Source organism: Salmo salar, chromosome 16 (assembly GCF_965601325.2).
Source record: "Salmo salar chromosome 16, fSalSal1, whole genome shotgun sequence".
Lineage (NCBI taxonomy): Eukaryota > Metazoa > Chordata > Actinopteri > Salmoniformes > Salmonidae > Salmo > Salmo salar.
The window spans coordinates 4,722,436-4,741,312 of NC_138306.1; the positions used below are offsets into that span (position 1 = coordinate 4,722,436).

The 18,877-nt window shown below is 40.4% G+C and overlaps 1 protein-coding gene across 2 annotated transcripts in view; it reads right to left on the minus strand.

Moving 5' to 3' along the window:
- Positions 1–16,864, minus strand: part of LOC106573052 (transmembrane and coiled-coil domain protein 3) — a 48,502-nt gene extending 31,638 nt beyond the window's left edge. For both annotated transcript variants that reach the window (XR_001321250.3, XM_014147690.3), the window contains exon 1: positions 16,658–16,864. Coding sequence is in view for 1 of the 2 variants with exons in the window: in XM_014147690.3 (XP_014003165.2) it covers positions 16,658–16,723 (66 nt within the window). In the remaining variant the exon portion in view is untranslated. The remainder of the gene's footprint in view (positions 1–16,657) is intronic.
- Positions 16,865–18,877: the final 2,013 nt, after the last annotated feature.

An 18,877-nucleotide genomic window follows, 5' to 3' on the forward strand; every position in this document is an offset into this window, starting at 1 on the left:
AGACTAACTAAGGGATGCAAAAAAAGAGGGAGACATCAGTTGAAAATGTAGAAGTTTCCTAACACCTAATGACAGACTAATTCTGAATAACTTAAGCCCTTTTCCCAGAGTGGAATTTTATTTGGGCTAGTTAAATACGCCGCTGCTATCTCTAATAGACTCAATTAAAGTAAAACACTTTTTAAAAGGGGTGAGTGCCACTTCAAAGTTTAAATGCTCTAATCTAAATGTTTATCATGCTCTGTTTCCAAACTGTCTATGTCAAATTCGAATATGAGTGAAATACTAATTCCACGTCTTTAAACAAAAGTTGGAAAAAGGGGGATGAATGCTGCATTGAGACAGCAGAAAATGAAGAGTCAGAATATAGGCTAGGCCTGGACTAGTCTTGCGTTGCCATACGTCCACAATAATTTCGTTGTCACACCTCCCTTGGAAGTCTGGAGAATTTTGTAGTACAAAAATGGATTGTGTGTTACATTTCAAGAACCATCTAGCTCATCTCGAAATAACAGAGAAATGCTGTGAAAACCAGTATGCTGCAAACATTGTAAAATGTGTTGTCACCCGTGCTTGTTTTGTTGATATTTTTAGTCAAGCACTGTTGTTCCTACGGCACTAAACAGGTGAGCACCGTTGGAGCTCTGCCCAAGCAAGGCATTTGATTGGTTTGACGTGTGGAGAGGCGTCACCGACTTACACCGGGCTCCGACTAGAGGTCTTCATGGGTCCAAAAAGTTGAATCCGTTCAGAAATGGATCTGTGGCTTCCCCACCTGACCCGCTATGCATAAATAAATTCAAACTTAAACGGAGACCCGTTCCGAATTGACCCGAGGACAGTCAGACCTGTTCCGAAAAGGACTGTGGAAAACAAACCCTTGTTGGTTCGGATCCGAGAAACCGTTCAGATCTAAATGAAAGAAACCTCTAACTGGGCGCTGCCAGCGCCATCAATAAACAAGCGATATTGGCCAAATGATCCACAGTTACGTGTCCTTAAAAACTGCCTATAACTAATTACAACAAAAATGATTTGTTGTGTAGCATGTTCAAAATTTTTGTCTATTGTTTTATTGGTTTTTACTTAAAACAATATTTGTCATGGATTTGAGCAATAAATGCATCAGGGCATGCATATAGGCCTAAACAAAACACATTTTGTATAGGCCATTTAATTAACCTGTTGTGGATAGGGGGCAGTATTTTCACGTCCGGATAAAAAACGTACCCGATTTAATCTGGTTACTACTCTTGCCCAGAAACTAGAATATGCATATAATTAGTAGATTTGGATAGAAAACACTCTCGAGTTTCTAAAACTGTTTGAATGGTGTCTGTGAGTATAACAGAACTCATATGGCAGGCAAAAACCTGAGAAGATTCCAAGCAGGGAGTGGCCTGTCTGACAATTTGTAGTCGTTCTGTTGCATCTCTATCGAAATTACAGTATCTGAGCTGTTACGTGACACTTTCTAAGGCTTCCATTGGCTTTCTAAAGCCTTCAGATACCGGATTGACGCGTCTCCTTTCTCTGGGCAGCAGCACAGTTTGTCAGTGGACTGCCTGGTGACAGAGAGACTGGAGATGCGCGTTCACGAGACCTCGCCATTTTTTATTTTCCTCTTTGAATGAATACAACATTGTCCGGTTGGAATATTATCGCTATTTTACGAGAAAAATAGCATAAAAATTGATTTTAAACAGCGTTTGACATGCTTCTAAGTACGGTAATGGAACATTTTGAGAGAAAAAAAACGCACGAACAAAACGGGGATATTTGGACATAACTATGGATTATTTGGAACCAAAAACAACATTTGTAGAAGTCCTGGGAGTGCATTCTGACGAAGAACAGCAAAGGTAATACAATTTTTCTAATAGTAATTCTGAGTTTAGTGAGCCCCGAAGTTGGCGGGTGTCTGAATAGCTAGCCTGTGATGGCTGAGCTATGTACTCAGAATATTGCAAAATGTGCTTTCGCCGAAAAGCTATTTTAAAATCTGAAACCGCGATTGCATAAAGGAGTTCTGTATCTATAATTCTTAAAATAATTGTTATGTATTTTGTCAACGTTTATGATGAGAAATTTAGTAAATTCACCGGAAGTTATGGGTGGGAATGCTAGTTCTGAACATCACATGCTAATGTAAAAAGCTGCTTTTTGATATAAATATGAACTTGATTGAACAAAACATGCATGTATTGTATAACATAATGTCCTAGGAGTGTCATCTGATGAAGATCATCAAAGGTTAGTGCTGCATTTAGCTGTGGTTTGGGTTTTTGTGACATATATGCTTGCTTTGAAAATGGCTGTGTGATTATTTTTGGCTGGGTACTCTCCTGACATGATCTAATGTTTTGCTTTCGCTGTAAAGCCTTTTTGAAATCGGACAATGTGGTTGGATTAACGAGAGTCTTATCTTTCAAATGGTGTAAAATAGTCATATGTTTGAGAAATTGAAGTTATAGCATTTTTAAGGTTTTTGTATTTCGCGCCATGCTCTACCATTGGATATTTGTGAGGCGTTCCGTCCTCAACAGGTTTTAAGAAAGAGGCCTGACCTGTTTCTATAGAAGATGTAGCCACTATATTACATCTAAAATATATTTATTCAACCCATCTTGTGTATTTCTTCCTTCCAAGTGCATCTCTGCAACAAACTCCAACACAGTTTTTTCATTGTTTATGTCACTGCACTTCACTGAAATTATAGTTATATTTGATGTAAATTATCTACTTTCTCAAAACATAAGTTTAATTTGTAAAACAAATTATGAGACATTATTTGGTTACAACACCGAAAAAGATTTTGGTGAAGAACCATTTTTAAGAGTCCACAGGAGGACACACTGGTCTATGCAATGAAAAGTTGACGGGTAAGTCAATTTTTTTCAACAGGAAGGTTAATCAACTATCTAGTAAACACTTCAGAGATGAGGCTGGTGTCTCTTTTATGAAGAAAATGAAATGGATATACTGTGCATTCCGAATGTATTCAGACACCTTCCCTTTTTCCACATTTTGTTACGTTATAGCCTTATTGTAAAATGAATTCAATAAAAAAAAATCCTCATCAATCTACACACAATACCCAATAATGACAAAGCGAAAACAGGTTAATACATTTTTGCAAATGTATTAAAAAATCTAAAACAGAAATACATTCAAGTATTAAGGCCCTTTGCTATAAGACTCGAAATTGAGCTCAGGTGCATCCTGTTTCCATTGATCATCCTTGAGATGTTTCTACAACTTGATTGGAGTACACCTGAGGTGGACATGATTGATTGGACATGATTTGGAAAGGCACACACCTGAAGGTCCCACAGTTGACAGTGCCTTTCAGAGCAAAAAGCAAGCCGTGAGGTCGAAGGAATTGTCCATAGAGCTCTGAGACAGGATTGTGTCGAGGCACAGATCTGGGGAAGGGTACCAAAAATGTCTGCAGCATTGAAGGTCTCCAATAACACAGTGGCCTCCATCATTCTTAAATGGAAGAAGTTTGGAACCACCAACACTCTTCCTAGAGCTGGCCACCCGGCCAAACTGAGCAATCGGGGGAGAAGTTCATTGGTCAGGAAGGTGACCAAGAACCCGATGGTCACTCTGACAGAGCTCCAGAGTTTCTCTGTGGACATGGGAGAAGGACAACCATCTCTGCAGCACTCCACCAATCAGGCCTTTATGGTAGAGTGGCCAGAAGGAAGCCACGCCTCAGTAAAAGGCATATGACAGCCCACTTGGAGTTTGCCAAAAGGCACCTAAAGGACTCTGACCATGAGAAAGAAGATTCTCTAGTTTGATGAAACCAAGACTGAACTCTTTGGCCTGATTTCCAAACGTCACATCCGAAGGAAACCTGGCACCATCCCTACGGTGAAGCATCATGCTGTTGAGATGTTTTTCAGCGGCAGGGACTGGGAGACTAGTCAGGATAGAGGGAAAGATGAACGGAGCAAAGTACAGTGAGATCCTTGATGAAAACCTGCTCCAGAGTGCTGAGGACCTCAGACTGGGGCGAAGGTTCACCTTCCATCAGGACAATGACCCTAAGCACACAGCTAAGACAGCGCAGGAGTGGCTTCGGGGCAAGTCTCTCAATGTCTTTGAGTTGAACCCAATCGAACATCTCTGGAGAGACCTGATAATAGCGGTGCAGCAACGCTCCCCATCAGACCTGACAGAGCTTGAGAGGATCTGCAAAGAAGAATGAGAGAAATTCCCCAAATACAGGTGTGCCACGGTTGTAGCGTCATACCCAAGAAGACTTGAGGTTGTAATCTCTGACAAAGGTGCTTCAACAAAGTACTGAGTAAAGGGTCTCAATACTTATGGAAATGTTTTATTTCATTTTTTTTTGCAAATATTTCTAGAAACCTGTTTTTGGTGTTGTCATTATGGGGTATTGTGTGTACCCCAGGACCTGCTCTGTTGAAACCGCGAAGACCTCTAGTTCCGACCCCTCTTTAGCTGTGTTGCACCACTGCAGTGCTCATAACGAGTGATTACGCACACCTGGGAAGGAGGACTGTGGGGCTACCGAAATGTTTGATGATCGGCAGGGCGAGTCAATGCCATTTTGATTTGATTTTATTCCCATTGCCCTTTCCCCAAAGTTTTAGAATCCTGGATTTAGTTGAACTGCAACCACTGAATCAATACCTCCTGATTATACACCACAAATTTGTGCCACAACCAAAGAGGAAGGGAATGAAAGGATTCCTCAAAGAAAACGACAAAAGGAATAATGAGGATTATATTGGAAATGTGGAGTTAACCAGGAGAAACCATAGCCGAGCAACTTGCACAATTGAAATGGATTTGAGGAATGACAAGGACGGCTACGACAAGTCTGTTAATCAGAATTAAATCAGGTACTGGGAGAAGACATTGAATGACTATGACCGGGACATTGAAAATGTTACACCCATGGACAGATTGAATTAAGGGGTGAACAGTGCAATGGGTTACATGGACAAAATAATCGTAAGGAAAACATGTATCAAACAGTTTGAGGAATGCAAATGAGGACAATGCAAGTGCTACTTCCCATCGTTTGGACAATGTGCGAAATCACACAGTGAAACTACCCAAACTGGTCATTGAAACGTTATTGGAAGACATTACCCAATGGAAAAGGCTTTGGAGTCAATATGACACGGAAATTGAAAAGAACCCAAATCTCAGTAAGTCAGACAAGTTTACCCATCTCACTGCATCACAGTGCTAGAGCCGTTTCTACAGATCCGGGTTCCTTCCCGGGCTGTGCCGCAACCGGCCGTGGCCGGGAGTCCCATAGGATGGCGCACAATTGACCCAGCGTTGTCCAGGTTAGTGGAGGATTTGGCTGGGGGGGAGGGCTTTACTTGGCTCATCGCGCCCTAGCGACTCCTTGTGGCGGGCCGGGTGCCTGAAGGCTGACCCCGGTCGCCAGTTGAACAGTTTTCCTCCGACACATTGGTGCAGCTGGCTTCCGGGTTAAGCTGGCGGGTGTTAAGGAGCGTGGTAAGGTGGGTCATATTTCAGAGGACGCATGACTCCACATTTGCCTCTCCCAAGCCCATTGGGGAGTTGCAGAGATGAGACAAGATCGAAAATTTGGGAAAAATAATAATACATTTTTAATGCTAATGAATCGATTTGGACGTAAAAATCTAGTCATTAATGAACAAGCTCTTGAACTTGACTTCAGCTAAGAAAGCAACAGACATTGAAATCCAAACATGTAATGGGGGTTGTTGAGGTAACTTACTATTTCCAATACTAATACAAATTCTCCCTGAAGAGATCACTTGTTCACAAGATGATGACAATGTTCTCAGTAGAGGTCGACCAACTTTCGGCATGGCCGATTAATTATGGCTGATTTCAAGTTTTCATAACAATCGGTAATCGGCATTTTTGGACGCCGATTATAGCCGATTGCATTGCATTCCACGAGGAAACTACGTGGCAGGCTGACCACCTGTTACGCGAGTGCAGCAAGGAGCCAAAATAAGTTGCTAGCTAGCATTAAACTTATCTTATAAAAAACAATCAATCTTCACATATTCACTACTTAACTACACATAGTTGATGATATTACTAGGTTAACTAGCTTATCCTGCGTTGCATATAATCAATGCGGTGCCTGTTAAATTATCATCGAATCACAGCCCACTTCGCCAAACGGGGGATGATTTAACAGAAGCGCATTCATGAAAAAAGCTATCGTTGCACGACTGTACCTAACCATAAACATCAATGCCTTTCTTAAAATCAATACACAGAAGTATATATTTTTTAAACCTGCATATTTAGTTAGCAGGCAATATTAACTCGGTGAAATTGTGTCACTTCTCTTGCGTTCATTGCATGCAGAGTCAGAGTATATGCAACAGTTTGGGCCGCCTGGCTCGATGCGAACTAATTTGCCAGAATCTTACATAATTATGACATAACATTGAAGGTTGTGCAATGTAACAGCAATATTTAGACTCAGGGTTGCCACCCATTCGATAAAATACGGAACGGTTCCGTATTTCACTGAAAGAATAAACGTTTTGTTTTCGAAATTATATTTTCCGGATTTTACCATATTAATGACCAAAGGCTCGTATTTCTGTGTTTATTATATTATAATTAAGTCTATGATTTGATAGAGCAGTCTGACTGAGCGGTGGTAGGCAGCAGCAGGCTCATAAGCATCCATTCAAACTTTACTGCGTTTGCCAGCAGCTCTTAGCAAATGGTTGACTCACAGTGCTGTTTATGACTTCAAGCCTATCAACTCCTGAGATTAGGCTGGCAATACTAAAGTGCCTATTAGAACATCCAATAGTCAAAGGTATATGAAATACAAATGGTATAGAGAGAAATAGTCAACGAGTCATAATTCCTATAACTACAACCTAAACTTCTTAACTGGGAATATTGAAGAACTGGGAATATTGAACCACCAGCTTTCATATGTTCTCATGTTCTGAGCAAGGAACTGAAACGTTAGCTTTTTTACATGGCACATATTGCACTTTTACTTTTTTGGAGACAACACTGTTTTTGCATTATTTAAACCAAATTGAGTATGTTTCAGTATTTATTTGAGACCAAATAGATTTTATTTATGTATTATATTAAGTTAAAATAAAAGTGTTCGTTGTTCATTCAGTATTGTTGTAATTGTCATTATTACAAATATATACAGTGGGGAGAACAAGTATTTGATACACTGCCGATTTTGCAGATTTTCCTACTTACAAAGCATGTAGAGGTCTGTAATTTTTATCATAGGTACACTTCAACTGTGAGAGACGGAATCTAAAACAAAAATCCAGAAAATCACATTGTATGATTTTTAAGTAAATAATTTGCATTTTATTGCATGACATAAGTATTTGATCACCTACCAACCAGTAAGAATTCCGGCTCTCACAGACCTGTTCGTTTTTCTTTAAGCAGCCCTCCTGTTCTCCACTCATTACTGTATATTTATATGAAAATCAGCAGATTAATCGGTATCAGCTGTTTTTGGTCCTCCAATAATCGGTATCGGCGTTGAAAAATCATAGTCGGTCGACCTCTAGTTCTCAGTGTTAAAGATCTCATGAAGGAGGTCGAAAGCCGAGAGGGGACGGCTAATCTGACACCGACACAAAAAGCAGGAGAACGTTCCACAAGAGAGAGAAGGAACGGGAGACAGGACATGGGAGAGGAGAACATTCGAGAGAAGAAATCCCAACACATCCTTGACAGCAACTTTTCACACAAGTGCGAAGGAGGAGTCACAATGCATATTCTGTGACATAATGGATCACAAATCCAAATACTGTAATGAGTTAATGGTGGAAATGAGAAAAGCTGAGGAGACAAGGCAAGTGTTGTGTGTCTAGGTACAAGACATACATCACCGAACAATCTGCACTCAATCAGCCAATCAGCGCCCAGAGTACCCAATGCGCACAGAGACTCGCCAAGAACGCACAGGCCAAGTGCGCACAGAGACATGCCATGGAGAGCACATGGACACATCAGATGCTGTAGTTTTTATTTCACCAGGTAACAGTGAAGGTAGCACAGTATTACTGCAAACAGCTACAGTGTTTATACAAGTGCCTAAACAGAGTCAAGTAGCCAGGTGTTTTCTAGACGGGGGCAGCCAACACAGTTGCATTAAAGACATTTCACGAACACTTAACTTACCTGTAGTAGGACAGGAAGTCTTGAATGTGCATATGTTCGGCTCAGTTACACCCAAGAAGATAATCTGCAGAAAAGTAAGGGTGCTTTGGAGAAATCTGAAAAATAGCCAATGGGTAGATATAAAGCTATTGGAGACACCCCAAGTGTGCAAGTCAAATATGAAATTAGCAAGTGAACAGATGAGAAGAAATCTTCGAAGAGAGAGGACTGCATGGGGCCAACATCCCAATCAGAGGCATGAACACAGAAGAGTTGTATATTCTAATAGGAGGTGATCATTATTGAAAAATTGTGACGGGAAGAATTGAGAGACTGAACGAAGGACTAGTGGCTCTGGAGAGCACAATTGGATGGCTAGTGCAAGGCACAGAATCATCAGTGTTATCAGTCACATATGAACCTCAAGACATTGGAGTAAGTTAAATGCGGAAGACACATTTCAGTTGAATGCATTCAGTTGTGCAACTAACTATGTTTAATTATCTCAATGGAATACTGTGTTTAACTGTGTTCGATCTTGCCAAGTCATCTTGTCTCAAGAGGACCACAATGGAAAAAAAGTCCCAGACTTTGTGTGTTATCCTCTATGATTTTACTCATGTGCATGTTTGGCTTTTTCAAGTTTTATGTGTGCTTGTTTTTAAAAATGGTTGAATTAATAAACTGAACTAAACTAAAACTAGGGATCCCCCTTTCCATTTCCTTTCCCTAATGCACATGAGTGGTGGAGAAGAGCAAGCGCTTCTGAGCAATAGCGCACATTTTGGGAAACGGAATCTATCGGTATTCACATGGAAAAAGAGCAGAGTGCAACACAGTTGAATCAAGACGCACTATAGAAGTTTGAAGAGAACGTGAAGTACATCCATAGGAGATATCAAATGAGGCTTCAATCCAATTATGTAACGGCAGAAAACAGATTACACCATCTGATGAGAAAGATGTTACTCTGCATTACAGATGTGATTTAAGACTTTATAAGCCAAGGTATCGTACAGCAGGTGCTTAGTGATCATTCAGATATCCCTCAGAGTAGTGTTTGATGCATCCTCGCATGAGAGAGATACTTTTGTATATAAAGTGTCTGTGGACACTCCTTCAAATTTGTGGATTCGCCTATTTCAGCCACAACCGTTGCTGACAGGTGTATAAAAATCGAGCACACAGCCATGCAATTCCCATAGACAAACATTGGCAGTAGAATGGCCTTACTGAAGAGCTCAGTGACTTTCAACGTGGCGCCGTCATAGGATCCCACCTTTCCAACAAGTCAGTTCGTCAAATTTCTGCCCTGCTAGACCTGCCCTGGTCAACTGTAAGTGCTGTTATTGTGAAGTGGAAACGTCTAGGAGAAACAACGGCTCAGCCGCGAAGTAGTAGGCCACACAAGCTCACAGATCGGGACAACCGAGTGCTGAAGCGCGTAGAGCATAAAAATTGTCTGTCCTCGGTTGCAACACTAACTATCGAGTTACAAACTGCTTCTGGAAGCAACGTCAGCATAAGAACTGTTCGTCGGGAGCTTCATGAAATGGGTTTCCATGTCCGAGCAGCCGCACAGAAGCCTAAGATCACCATGCGCTATACCAAGCGTCTGCTGGAGTGGTGTAAAGCTCGCTGCCATTGGACTCTGTTAGCACAAAGCCTTGACCTCAACCCCATCAACACTTTTGGGATGAATTGGAATGCAGACTGCGAGCCAGCCCTAATCGCCCAACATCAGTGCCCGACCTCGCTAATGCTCGTGGCTGAATGTATGCAAGTCCCCACAGCAATGTTACAACATCAAGCGGAAAGCCTTCCCAGAAGAGTGGAGGCTGTTATAGCAGCAAAGGGGGGACCAACTCCATATTAATGCCCATGATTTTGGAATAAGATGTTTGATGAGCATCGTTCGTTAAATGACTGCTTACTAACAGGTCCAAATCTAAACCCTGACCTGTTGAGTATCCTAATTAACTTCAGGCAGCACAGCGTAGTGCTAATGGCAGACATCACGAAAGCATTTCTGCAAACCTCACAAAACGAAATGGACAGATACGTACTGAGATTCTTATGGACAAGTGAAATCCCCATGTTAAATGAAGAAATCAAGATGTACACTCTTAGAATGACGAGAGTTCCATTTAGAGCACCTGCAAGCCCATTGCTTTTAGCAGCCACAATCTGAACAAGTATGAGGGGGTCTATACAGACATGGTAACTTTACTGATGGAATGCTTGCATGTTGACAACCTTATCTGCGGAACAGAGGACAAAGAAACAGCCTCTGATATAACCATGAAGGCTAAAGAGAGCATGGACAGCACAAGCATGAAACTATGCAAATGCAAAACAAATTCACACAAGCTGCAAACTGAATGGACAAATGAGAAAGTAACGGAAAAAATGTAAGCGAAAATTCGAACTCCTTTGAAAGTACCAGGATTAACATGGAGAACAGACAGACAAATTAGCATTTGAAATGAAAGATTTGATTGAATTCCTGAAAGACAAGAAAAAAGCAAAACGAGGAGTACTTCTGCTGAACGAATATTTGATCCTATCAGATTTGTATTGGGATCAAGTGTCTATTCCAAGAAATGTGGCAATAGGGCTTGTCATGGGACGAAGAGCTTCCACAAAATGTACATACATGTAGGCTCACATGCATGTAAAGGATGTGCGGCGCTCAGATTAAGGAAAGAAGAGGAGGGAGTATCAACCTACGTGAGTCGAGGTGTAACCCAAAAATATAATCATCGTTGCAAAGAAAAAGGCGCAACGTTCGCTCACCATTGAAAAATCGTTGTTTTATTCAAGCAAGTTTAAAAGATCAATGTTTTGGCCTACAATGGCCTTCATCAGAATAACACTCAGATTAACAACAAGTGTAGCTTTAATTTGGTGTATTGCATGTGTGATTTCATGAAAGTTTGTTGGTCAGGTGGGACGGTAGCATCCCACCTAGCCTAGAGAGGTTAACACTCAGATGAATACAGTCATGACACAAAGATGTTCGTTGTCGGCTTGTTCACAAGAAAGTACAGCTTCTGAGCAGAAGACTAATTATGGAAACAGGGACTACAGCTTATTACATATCTTATTAACAAGTTATGCAAATGTTTACACTGTCAAATGGCCAAAATATGGTGAGTGAATGCTATAAAACGGCTAAGTCTAAACGTCATAAAAAACTGAATTCAAGTAAGGATAGTTACAGTACAAAGTAACCTACATAAATCCTCTGAGAAAGGTATGTACTAGGGTTGGGAGGTATCCAGATGTATTATATTGTCATACCGTCCTTCTCTCATCCCGGGATTTAAGGTATTACTGGCTTAGTTAGTACACAAGGGGGTGCCAAAAAAACATTGGCAAATGATAACAAAATTAGCACAGGTAATAGCGAATTTCCATGGAAGCTGCTAGCTAAATATGCTAACGAGCGCAAACAAAAATAAACTAATTGCAAAGACAGGCTATCTAGCTCATATAGTTATACACATACAGTATCGGTCAAAATTTTGGACACACCTACTCATTCAAGGGTTTTTCTTTATTTTTACTATTTTATGCATTGTAGAATAATAGTGAAGACATCAACACTATGAAATAACACATATGGAATCATGTATAAGAGCGTCTGCTAAATGACTTAAATGTAAATGTAGTAACCAAAAAAGTGTTCAACAAATCATAATATATTTTAGATTTTAGATTCTTCAAAGTAGCCACCCATGGCCATCATATAAGTTTCTAAGTTTATATAAGTTTATTTTTGGATGCAATATTCAGACATTCACAGAAGTAATGACAGCATAACACAATCATCCAAACCGGAAAATGTAGGTTAGATTAGTCCTAGCGCCAACTAAGGAAATATTGACGTAACACAAGCGGTCATATTTAGATAACTCTCGGCCGACAGAAACGACAATATGAATTAGCTAACAGCAATTATTATTTATAATTCATCACATCACGGGTAAGCTCAACATTGATTGAAATAATTGACTAAAACACTTTCTATAAATCGAAAGTAATCTGACAATTAAATTGAGCTTTGATGCTCAGGAGGCTGAAGATATTTGGCTTGTCACCAAAAAGCCTCACAAACTTTTATAGATGCACAATAGAGAGCATCCTGTCGGGGTGTATCACCGCCTGGTACGGCAACTGCTCTGCCCACAACCACAGGGCCCTCCAGTGGGTGGTGCGGTCTGCACAATGCATCACAGGGGCAAACTACCTGCCCTCCAGGACACCTACAGCACCCAATGTCAAAGGAAGGCCAAAAAGATCATCAAGGACAACAACCACCCGAGCCACTGCCTGTTCACCCCGCTATCATCCAGAAGGCGAGGTCAGTACAGGTGCATCAAAGCTGGGACGGAGAGACTGAAAAACAGCTTCTATCTCAAGGCCATCAGACTGTTAAATAGCCATCACTAACATAGAGGCTGCTGCCTACATACAGACTGGAAAACATTGGCCACTAATAAATGGAACACTAGTCACTTTAAAAATGTCACTTTAATAATGTTTACATATCTTGCATTACTCATCTCATAAGTATATACTGAAACTATACTATCTACTGTCTCACAGTCTATGCCGTTCTGACTTTGCTCGTCCATATATTTATATTTTCTTAATTCCATTCCTTTACTTAGATTTGTGTATATTAGGTATTTATTGTGAAATTGTTAGATATTACTTGTTAGATATTGGTGCATTGTCGGAACTAGAAGCACAAGCATTTCGCTACACCCGCAATAACATCTGCTAAACAAATGAAATTGGATTTGATTAGCAGGCAGCGCGTGTTAACTGTCCAATCACATTTTGGAACAGTGAGTGCATTCTGACATCACATGCAGAAAGCAACTCACACTGGGGCGACCATTAGAGATTTTTGGAACTCATATGTGAAAAAGTTAACCTTGCATTTTAGAAAAGTAGGCTGGCTATACCAAGACAAGTACAAAACAGACCTAAAATGCTTCTTACTGTAATTTTTGCTCAGCATCAAACAAATTTTGTGCTTCAGGTTCACTTCTCCAGTAGAATGTTTCACTGATGTATTTTCTGTGAAGGGAAACTACAGTTGCATGTCCCTCATTATTCTATTGAAGCAAAAAAAACACTTTCAATATAAAATGCAACCCCTGTCACTACATAGCGGGACTCACCTGCTCCCGCTTTCTCCCATTGTGCCATTTACAAACAAACACGTTACTGGCTCAACTGTTCTGGGGAACTACGGTAAGCTTCATAATGTAAAATAATGTGACAGGCGAAATGAAGATCTCTCCTCCACTTTCAGCCAGGGGAGATTGACATGCATATTATTAATATTAGCTCTCTGTGTACATCCAAGGGCCAGCCGTGCTGCCCTGTTGTGAGCCAATTACAATTTTCCTAAGTCCTTTTTTGTGGCACCTGACCACACGACTGAACAGTAGTCAAGGTACGACAAAACTAGGGCCTGTAGGACCTGCCTTGTTGATAGTGTTGTTAAGGCGGCAGAGCATCGCTTTATTATGGACAGAATTCTCCCCATCTTAGCTACTACTGCATCAATATGTTTTGACCATGACAGTTTACAATCTAGGGTTACTCCAAGCAGTTTAGTCATCTCAACTTGCTCAATATCCACATTATTTATTTAAAGATTTAGTTGAGGTTTAGGGTTAGCGAGTGTTTTGTTACAAATACAATACTTTTAGAAATATTTAGGGCTAACTTATTCCTTGCCACCCACTCTGAAACTAACTGCAGCTCTTTGTTGAGTGTTGCAGTCATTTCAGTCGCTGTATAGTGTTGAGTCATCCGCATACATAGACACTGGCTTTACTCAAAGTTAGTGGCATGTCGTTTGTAAAAATTGAAAAAGCTGTAAAGCGCTGTAAAGCTGTAAAAATCTGTAAAGAGACTGAAAGTAGTGATATGCTGCTGGCAAGTAAAATAAGCAGCACTGCAGTTAGCCTACAGCTAGAGCAGTGTTGCATAACAGAGGGCCCCTGATCCCCTTATGCATCTAGTTTGTTTCAGGGAAAAGTGCACAGTCATTATCTGCAGAAAGAAGGAAAGGAGGAAAAATGGAAAGAAGGAAAGCAAGGTAAGGAAGAAGCAGTACCTGTCTGAGAACCAATCAGACAGACAAACCTTGACTAGGTAGGTATAGCCTAGGCCCAGTGCATTTTAAAGTGTTGCGTAACCCTGACTATTGGAGATTAAGTGCAGTCAATTCATTAGCTGCAGAAAGAAGGAAAGAAAGCATGAATGGAGGGTAAAGAAGCAACTAAGAATGTAAGATGAAGAAGTATGAACCAGTCAGACAGTTTACAAATGTGAACCTCTTAAATTAGTGGCATTATCAAGTGGTATAACTGCTAGTAGAGCTATAACTTTTGAAAATGTTGAGCTGTATGGCACAATGCCCTGTAAGGAAGAAGTATGAAAAGGTTCAACAGCTTGTGAATGTGAAACCTTTAAATCAGTGGGGGATTATCAAGTGGCATAACCGCAGTGTGAGTTACAGCCATAAGCTTTCGCAATGTTCAGTCGTATTGCACCCTGATTAAAAGTTGTCAGATTGGCAAGAACATAACTACATATTAAAACTTCTACATATCTGATTGCATCCCAGTGCAATGCATTAAGGGCATTGGTGTTACAATGTATTCATAATCCTTGACTGATTCCACATTTTGTTGTGTTACAAACTGAATTAAAAATTGATTAAATATACATTTTTCTTACACAATACCATAATGACAAAGTGAAAAACAGAAATACCTTATTTACATAAGTATTCAGACCCTGTACTATGATACTGGAAATTGAGCTCAGGTGCATCCTGTTTCCATTGATCATCAAGGCAAAGGGTGGCTACTTTGAAGAATCTCAAATATAAAATATATTTTGATTTGTTTAACACTTGTTTGGTTCCTACATGATTCAATATGTGTTATTTCATAGTTTTGATGTCTTCATTATTATTCTACAATGTAGAAAATAGTAAAAATAATGAAAAACCCTTCAATGAGTAGGTGTTGTAAAACTTTTGACCGGTAGTGTATATTGCGAAGGAGAGGTGAGGCGTTGAGTGTAGTAATCAAGGAACGTGTACTTAACACTTTAACAACCGGCTCAAGATGACATCCTCCTCATGTTCAAACATGATAAACAGCTTGGAAATAACCAGTCAGCCAAACAGTCAGTCAACAGACAAACTGGCTAATCCTCAAAGGTTTGTGGTTATTTGGCCAGCAGGCATGATATCTCCAGGATCAATAGAAACAGCATGCTCTCTCTTTGACAGTTGCGTGATGTTTTGGGGTTTTCGCTGAGTGTTCACACACAACCATGGGACACACCGCGCTCCAGGCTCGAGGGAACGGGCATTCCAATGTGTGTGTGTGTCACTGTACTAGTACACTCGGTGTGTGTGTGTGTGTCATTAGGCCTACGTGAAGACCAATCTGTTTTTCATTTGTATGGTGGACTAGTATTAGGGACATTTTTCAACAGTGGCTCAACTACTTCCTTATTAAAGGGCCACTCTGTGATATTGCCATCCTTGTAAACTGTCTAACCCCATCATAGGCCAACACATAAGGTTGTTTTATACTCTAATTGGAAATAAGGGGTAAACTATCAATAAATGATCAAGTACTCCAGTCATTTACATGATGTGCACTAGTCCATGTTATTCAATAGTACACCGGGGTTTCGATAATGCTTGTACAGCTGTAACATTGTAATATCATGGAACAGCTAACTGTATCCCGCTGTGAGCCATATTTAACATTTTATCTGAGTGATAACAGGTATATCCAGCTGTCAATCGGAACAGCCACAACCGTAAGAGAACAGAACAGAGAACAGAACAGAACATTGCTTTGGACAGTAGGAAGTCATATTGGACCAAAACCAAGTGAGTGGTTGTCGTGGTGAGCTGCTAACTCTTTCTATTCTATTGTGTTCTTTTAACTTTTACCTTTCAAAAACGGCAACAACATTTTTTTTTAAAGAATGAAATACCAATGAAATACAATTTTGTTATTTGAAATGCTCAAATAATAAGCCAAACGTATGTTAGGCAATACTGAATGGCATGATTATGTTATTAACATCTGTTGAAAACATTAACAAGGTTATACAGAATAGAAACAATAGTGAACACAGTGTAGCATACATAACGGAGTAGAGCCTCAATAAACAGATATCTGACCATTTCATGAGCGCAATCGCGGAACGTTCCTTAAAACGCAACTAAACCACGTTCAGGGCAATAGACGCATAGCCCATAACCCAGTGAATGATCGGATATGAGCGAGAAGTAGAACAGATGTTCCCATATGGAGGCATTCGATCCATTACGATGACGATTCGGTACAATGCCTCCGATGTTTGAGCAGCCTAGCCTATATAAGCTATGTAGAGTAGAAGAAAGGGAAAACAACAACAAAAAGTCGTCAGTTACCATATCGTTCCGGCTGTTGAGGTATTTTTCGACTTCTGATAAACTTCTCACTGCTGCGCTGGGCATAATCACCGTGTTTCGTCTCGCGGTCCGTTTTTAGGAACTATGGTCGGTCTAGTGTTCCGTTCTCAATGTTTCATCATCTGTACTCTCCCACCATGTCGAGCAACCCTTCACACACTGATCTGACCACTCTCGTTTCTCCTTTCCAAGAGCTAAAATACAAGAAAACAATGTGCACTCCGACACCGCCCACTTTAAGGTCTGCCGAACGCGAGGATGAGGAGTTAACTCTTCTCGTTCCACCCTCCACCTAGTCCTAGCCTCTGCAGAGTGGTCGTAACTAGTTACCACCCTTTTTTTCTCCATTTCTGCCTAAAATGACATACCCAAATCTAACTGCCTGTAGCTCAGTACCTGAAGCAAGGATATGCATATTCTTTGTACCACTTGAAAGGAAACACTTCGACGTTTGTGGAAACTAGAAATGAATGTAGGAGAATATAACACATTAGATCTGGTAAAAGATAATACAAAACACAAAAACAATGCGTTTTCAAAAATTCAGCATCTTTGAAATGGAGGAGAAAAGGCCACAGTGAGATAGTTTAGGTGTCATTTAGCTTTTGGCCACCAGATGGCAGCAGTGTGTGTGCAAAGTTTCAGACTGATCCAGTGAAGCGTATCTACATAGCTATAGAGAACATACGAAAATGCTATAGTAATAAAAAACGTAAATTCACTCCCAGGAATGTCATACATGATGGATAATTAACTTCCCTACAGAAAATACACTAACCTTTACACATCTAGATGGCCGGGAGGGGTGGGTGTGGGGCCAGAGACAGCAGGGGTTCAAACTGTAGAACCCAGTTACTACATTTGAATCTAAAAATTGATTTTATCAAACAAAACTATGCTACCTTTTATCTCTGGGACCCTCAGGATGACAAATCAGAGCAAGATTACTGAATGTAAGTACATTATTTACCTTCAGAGGTGAATGTATCAAACCAGTTGCCGTGATAAGTGTTTTGTTGTTGTGCACTCTCCTCAAACAATAGCATGGTATTTTTTCACAGTAGTAACTACTGTAAATTGGACAGTGCAGTTAGATTAACAAGAATTTAAGCTTTCTGCCCATATAAGACATGTCTATGTCCTGGAAAGTTGGCTGTTACTTACGACATTCTAGTTACATTAGCGCACATTAGCAACAACCGTCCTGGTTTAGGGACACCGATCCTGTAGGATGTCATATTATTTAGTAGATTCAATGGTTGTAAAGATGGGGAGAAGTCTGTTCGTAATAAAGATATGCTTCATTTTTTTTGACCCCACACTGCACGAAGCAAGTCCTACAGGCTCTAGTTTGAAATTATCTTGATTATTGTCATATGGTCAAGCGTTGCAAAGAAAGACCTGGATTAGCTGCAGTTGGCCTGGAACTGAGCGGCACATCTTGCTCTTCATTGTAATCAGAGGGCTAATACTAATGCTATGCATCCCGGTCTCTCTTGGCTAAGAGTTGAGGACAGACTGACTGCGTCACTTCTTGTTTTTGTAAGAAACGTGTTGTTTGCAAAGTCAACTTACACTCAGCACAGACACACACACTTACCCAATCAGACATGTCCCCAGGGGTGTTTTCACAGTCCCCAGGTCCGGAACAAATTCAAGGAAACGTACAGTATTATACAGAACCATGAGTGCATGGAACTCCATTCCATCTCATATAGTGCAAGTGATCAGCAAAGCTGGTTTAAGAAAAACAAAGCACCACCTTTCAGCACAACGCCTCTCCCCCATGTGATCTACTTGTGTGTATGTACTGAGATGTATGTGTAACGGATAGATGCACACACACGCACACTACATGTTAATGTTTTTAAATCTATGTCAATTGTAAAGTCTTTTGTCTGTAATGTATTTTCTGTTACGTGTCAGACCCCAGTAAGAATAGCTATCGCCATTGGTGTCGGCTAATGGGGATCTTAATAAATCAAATCCAACATGAAGGACATAAAATATGCTGGGATGGATCATGCAACACAGTCAGCTTGCCTCAGCCGTGGAGAACCTGAATAATATATTTCCAGATGTGTTTTAACTCCACCAGTTACATGCCACTTGATTGGGAACTATTATTGTTGGCTTGCATTGAATTTGATGTGATACTGTACAGCTACAATGTATTTGTGTATTAATATTATAAAAGTT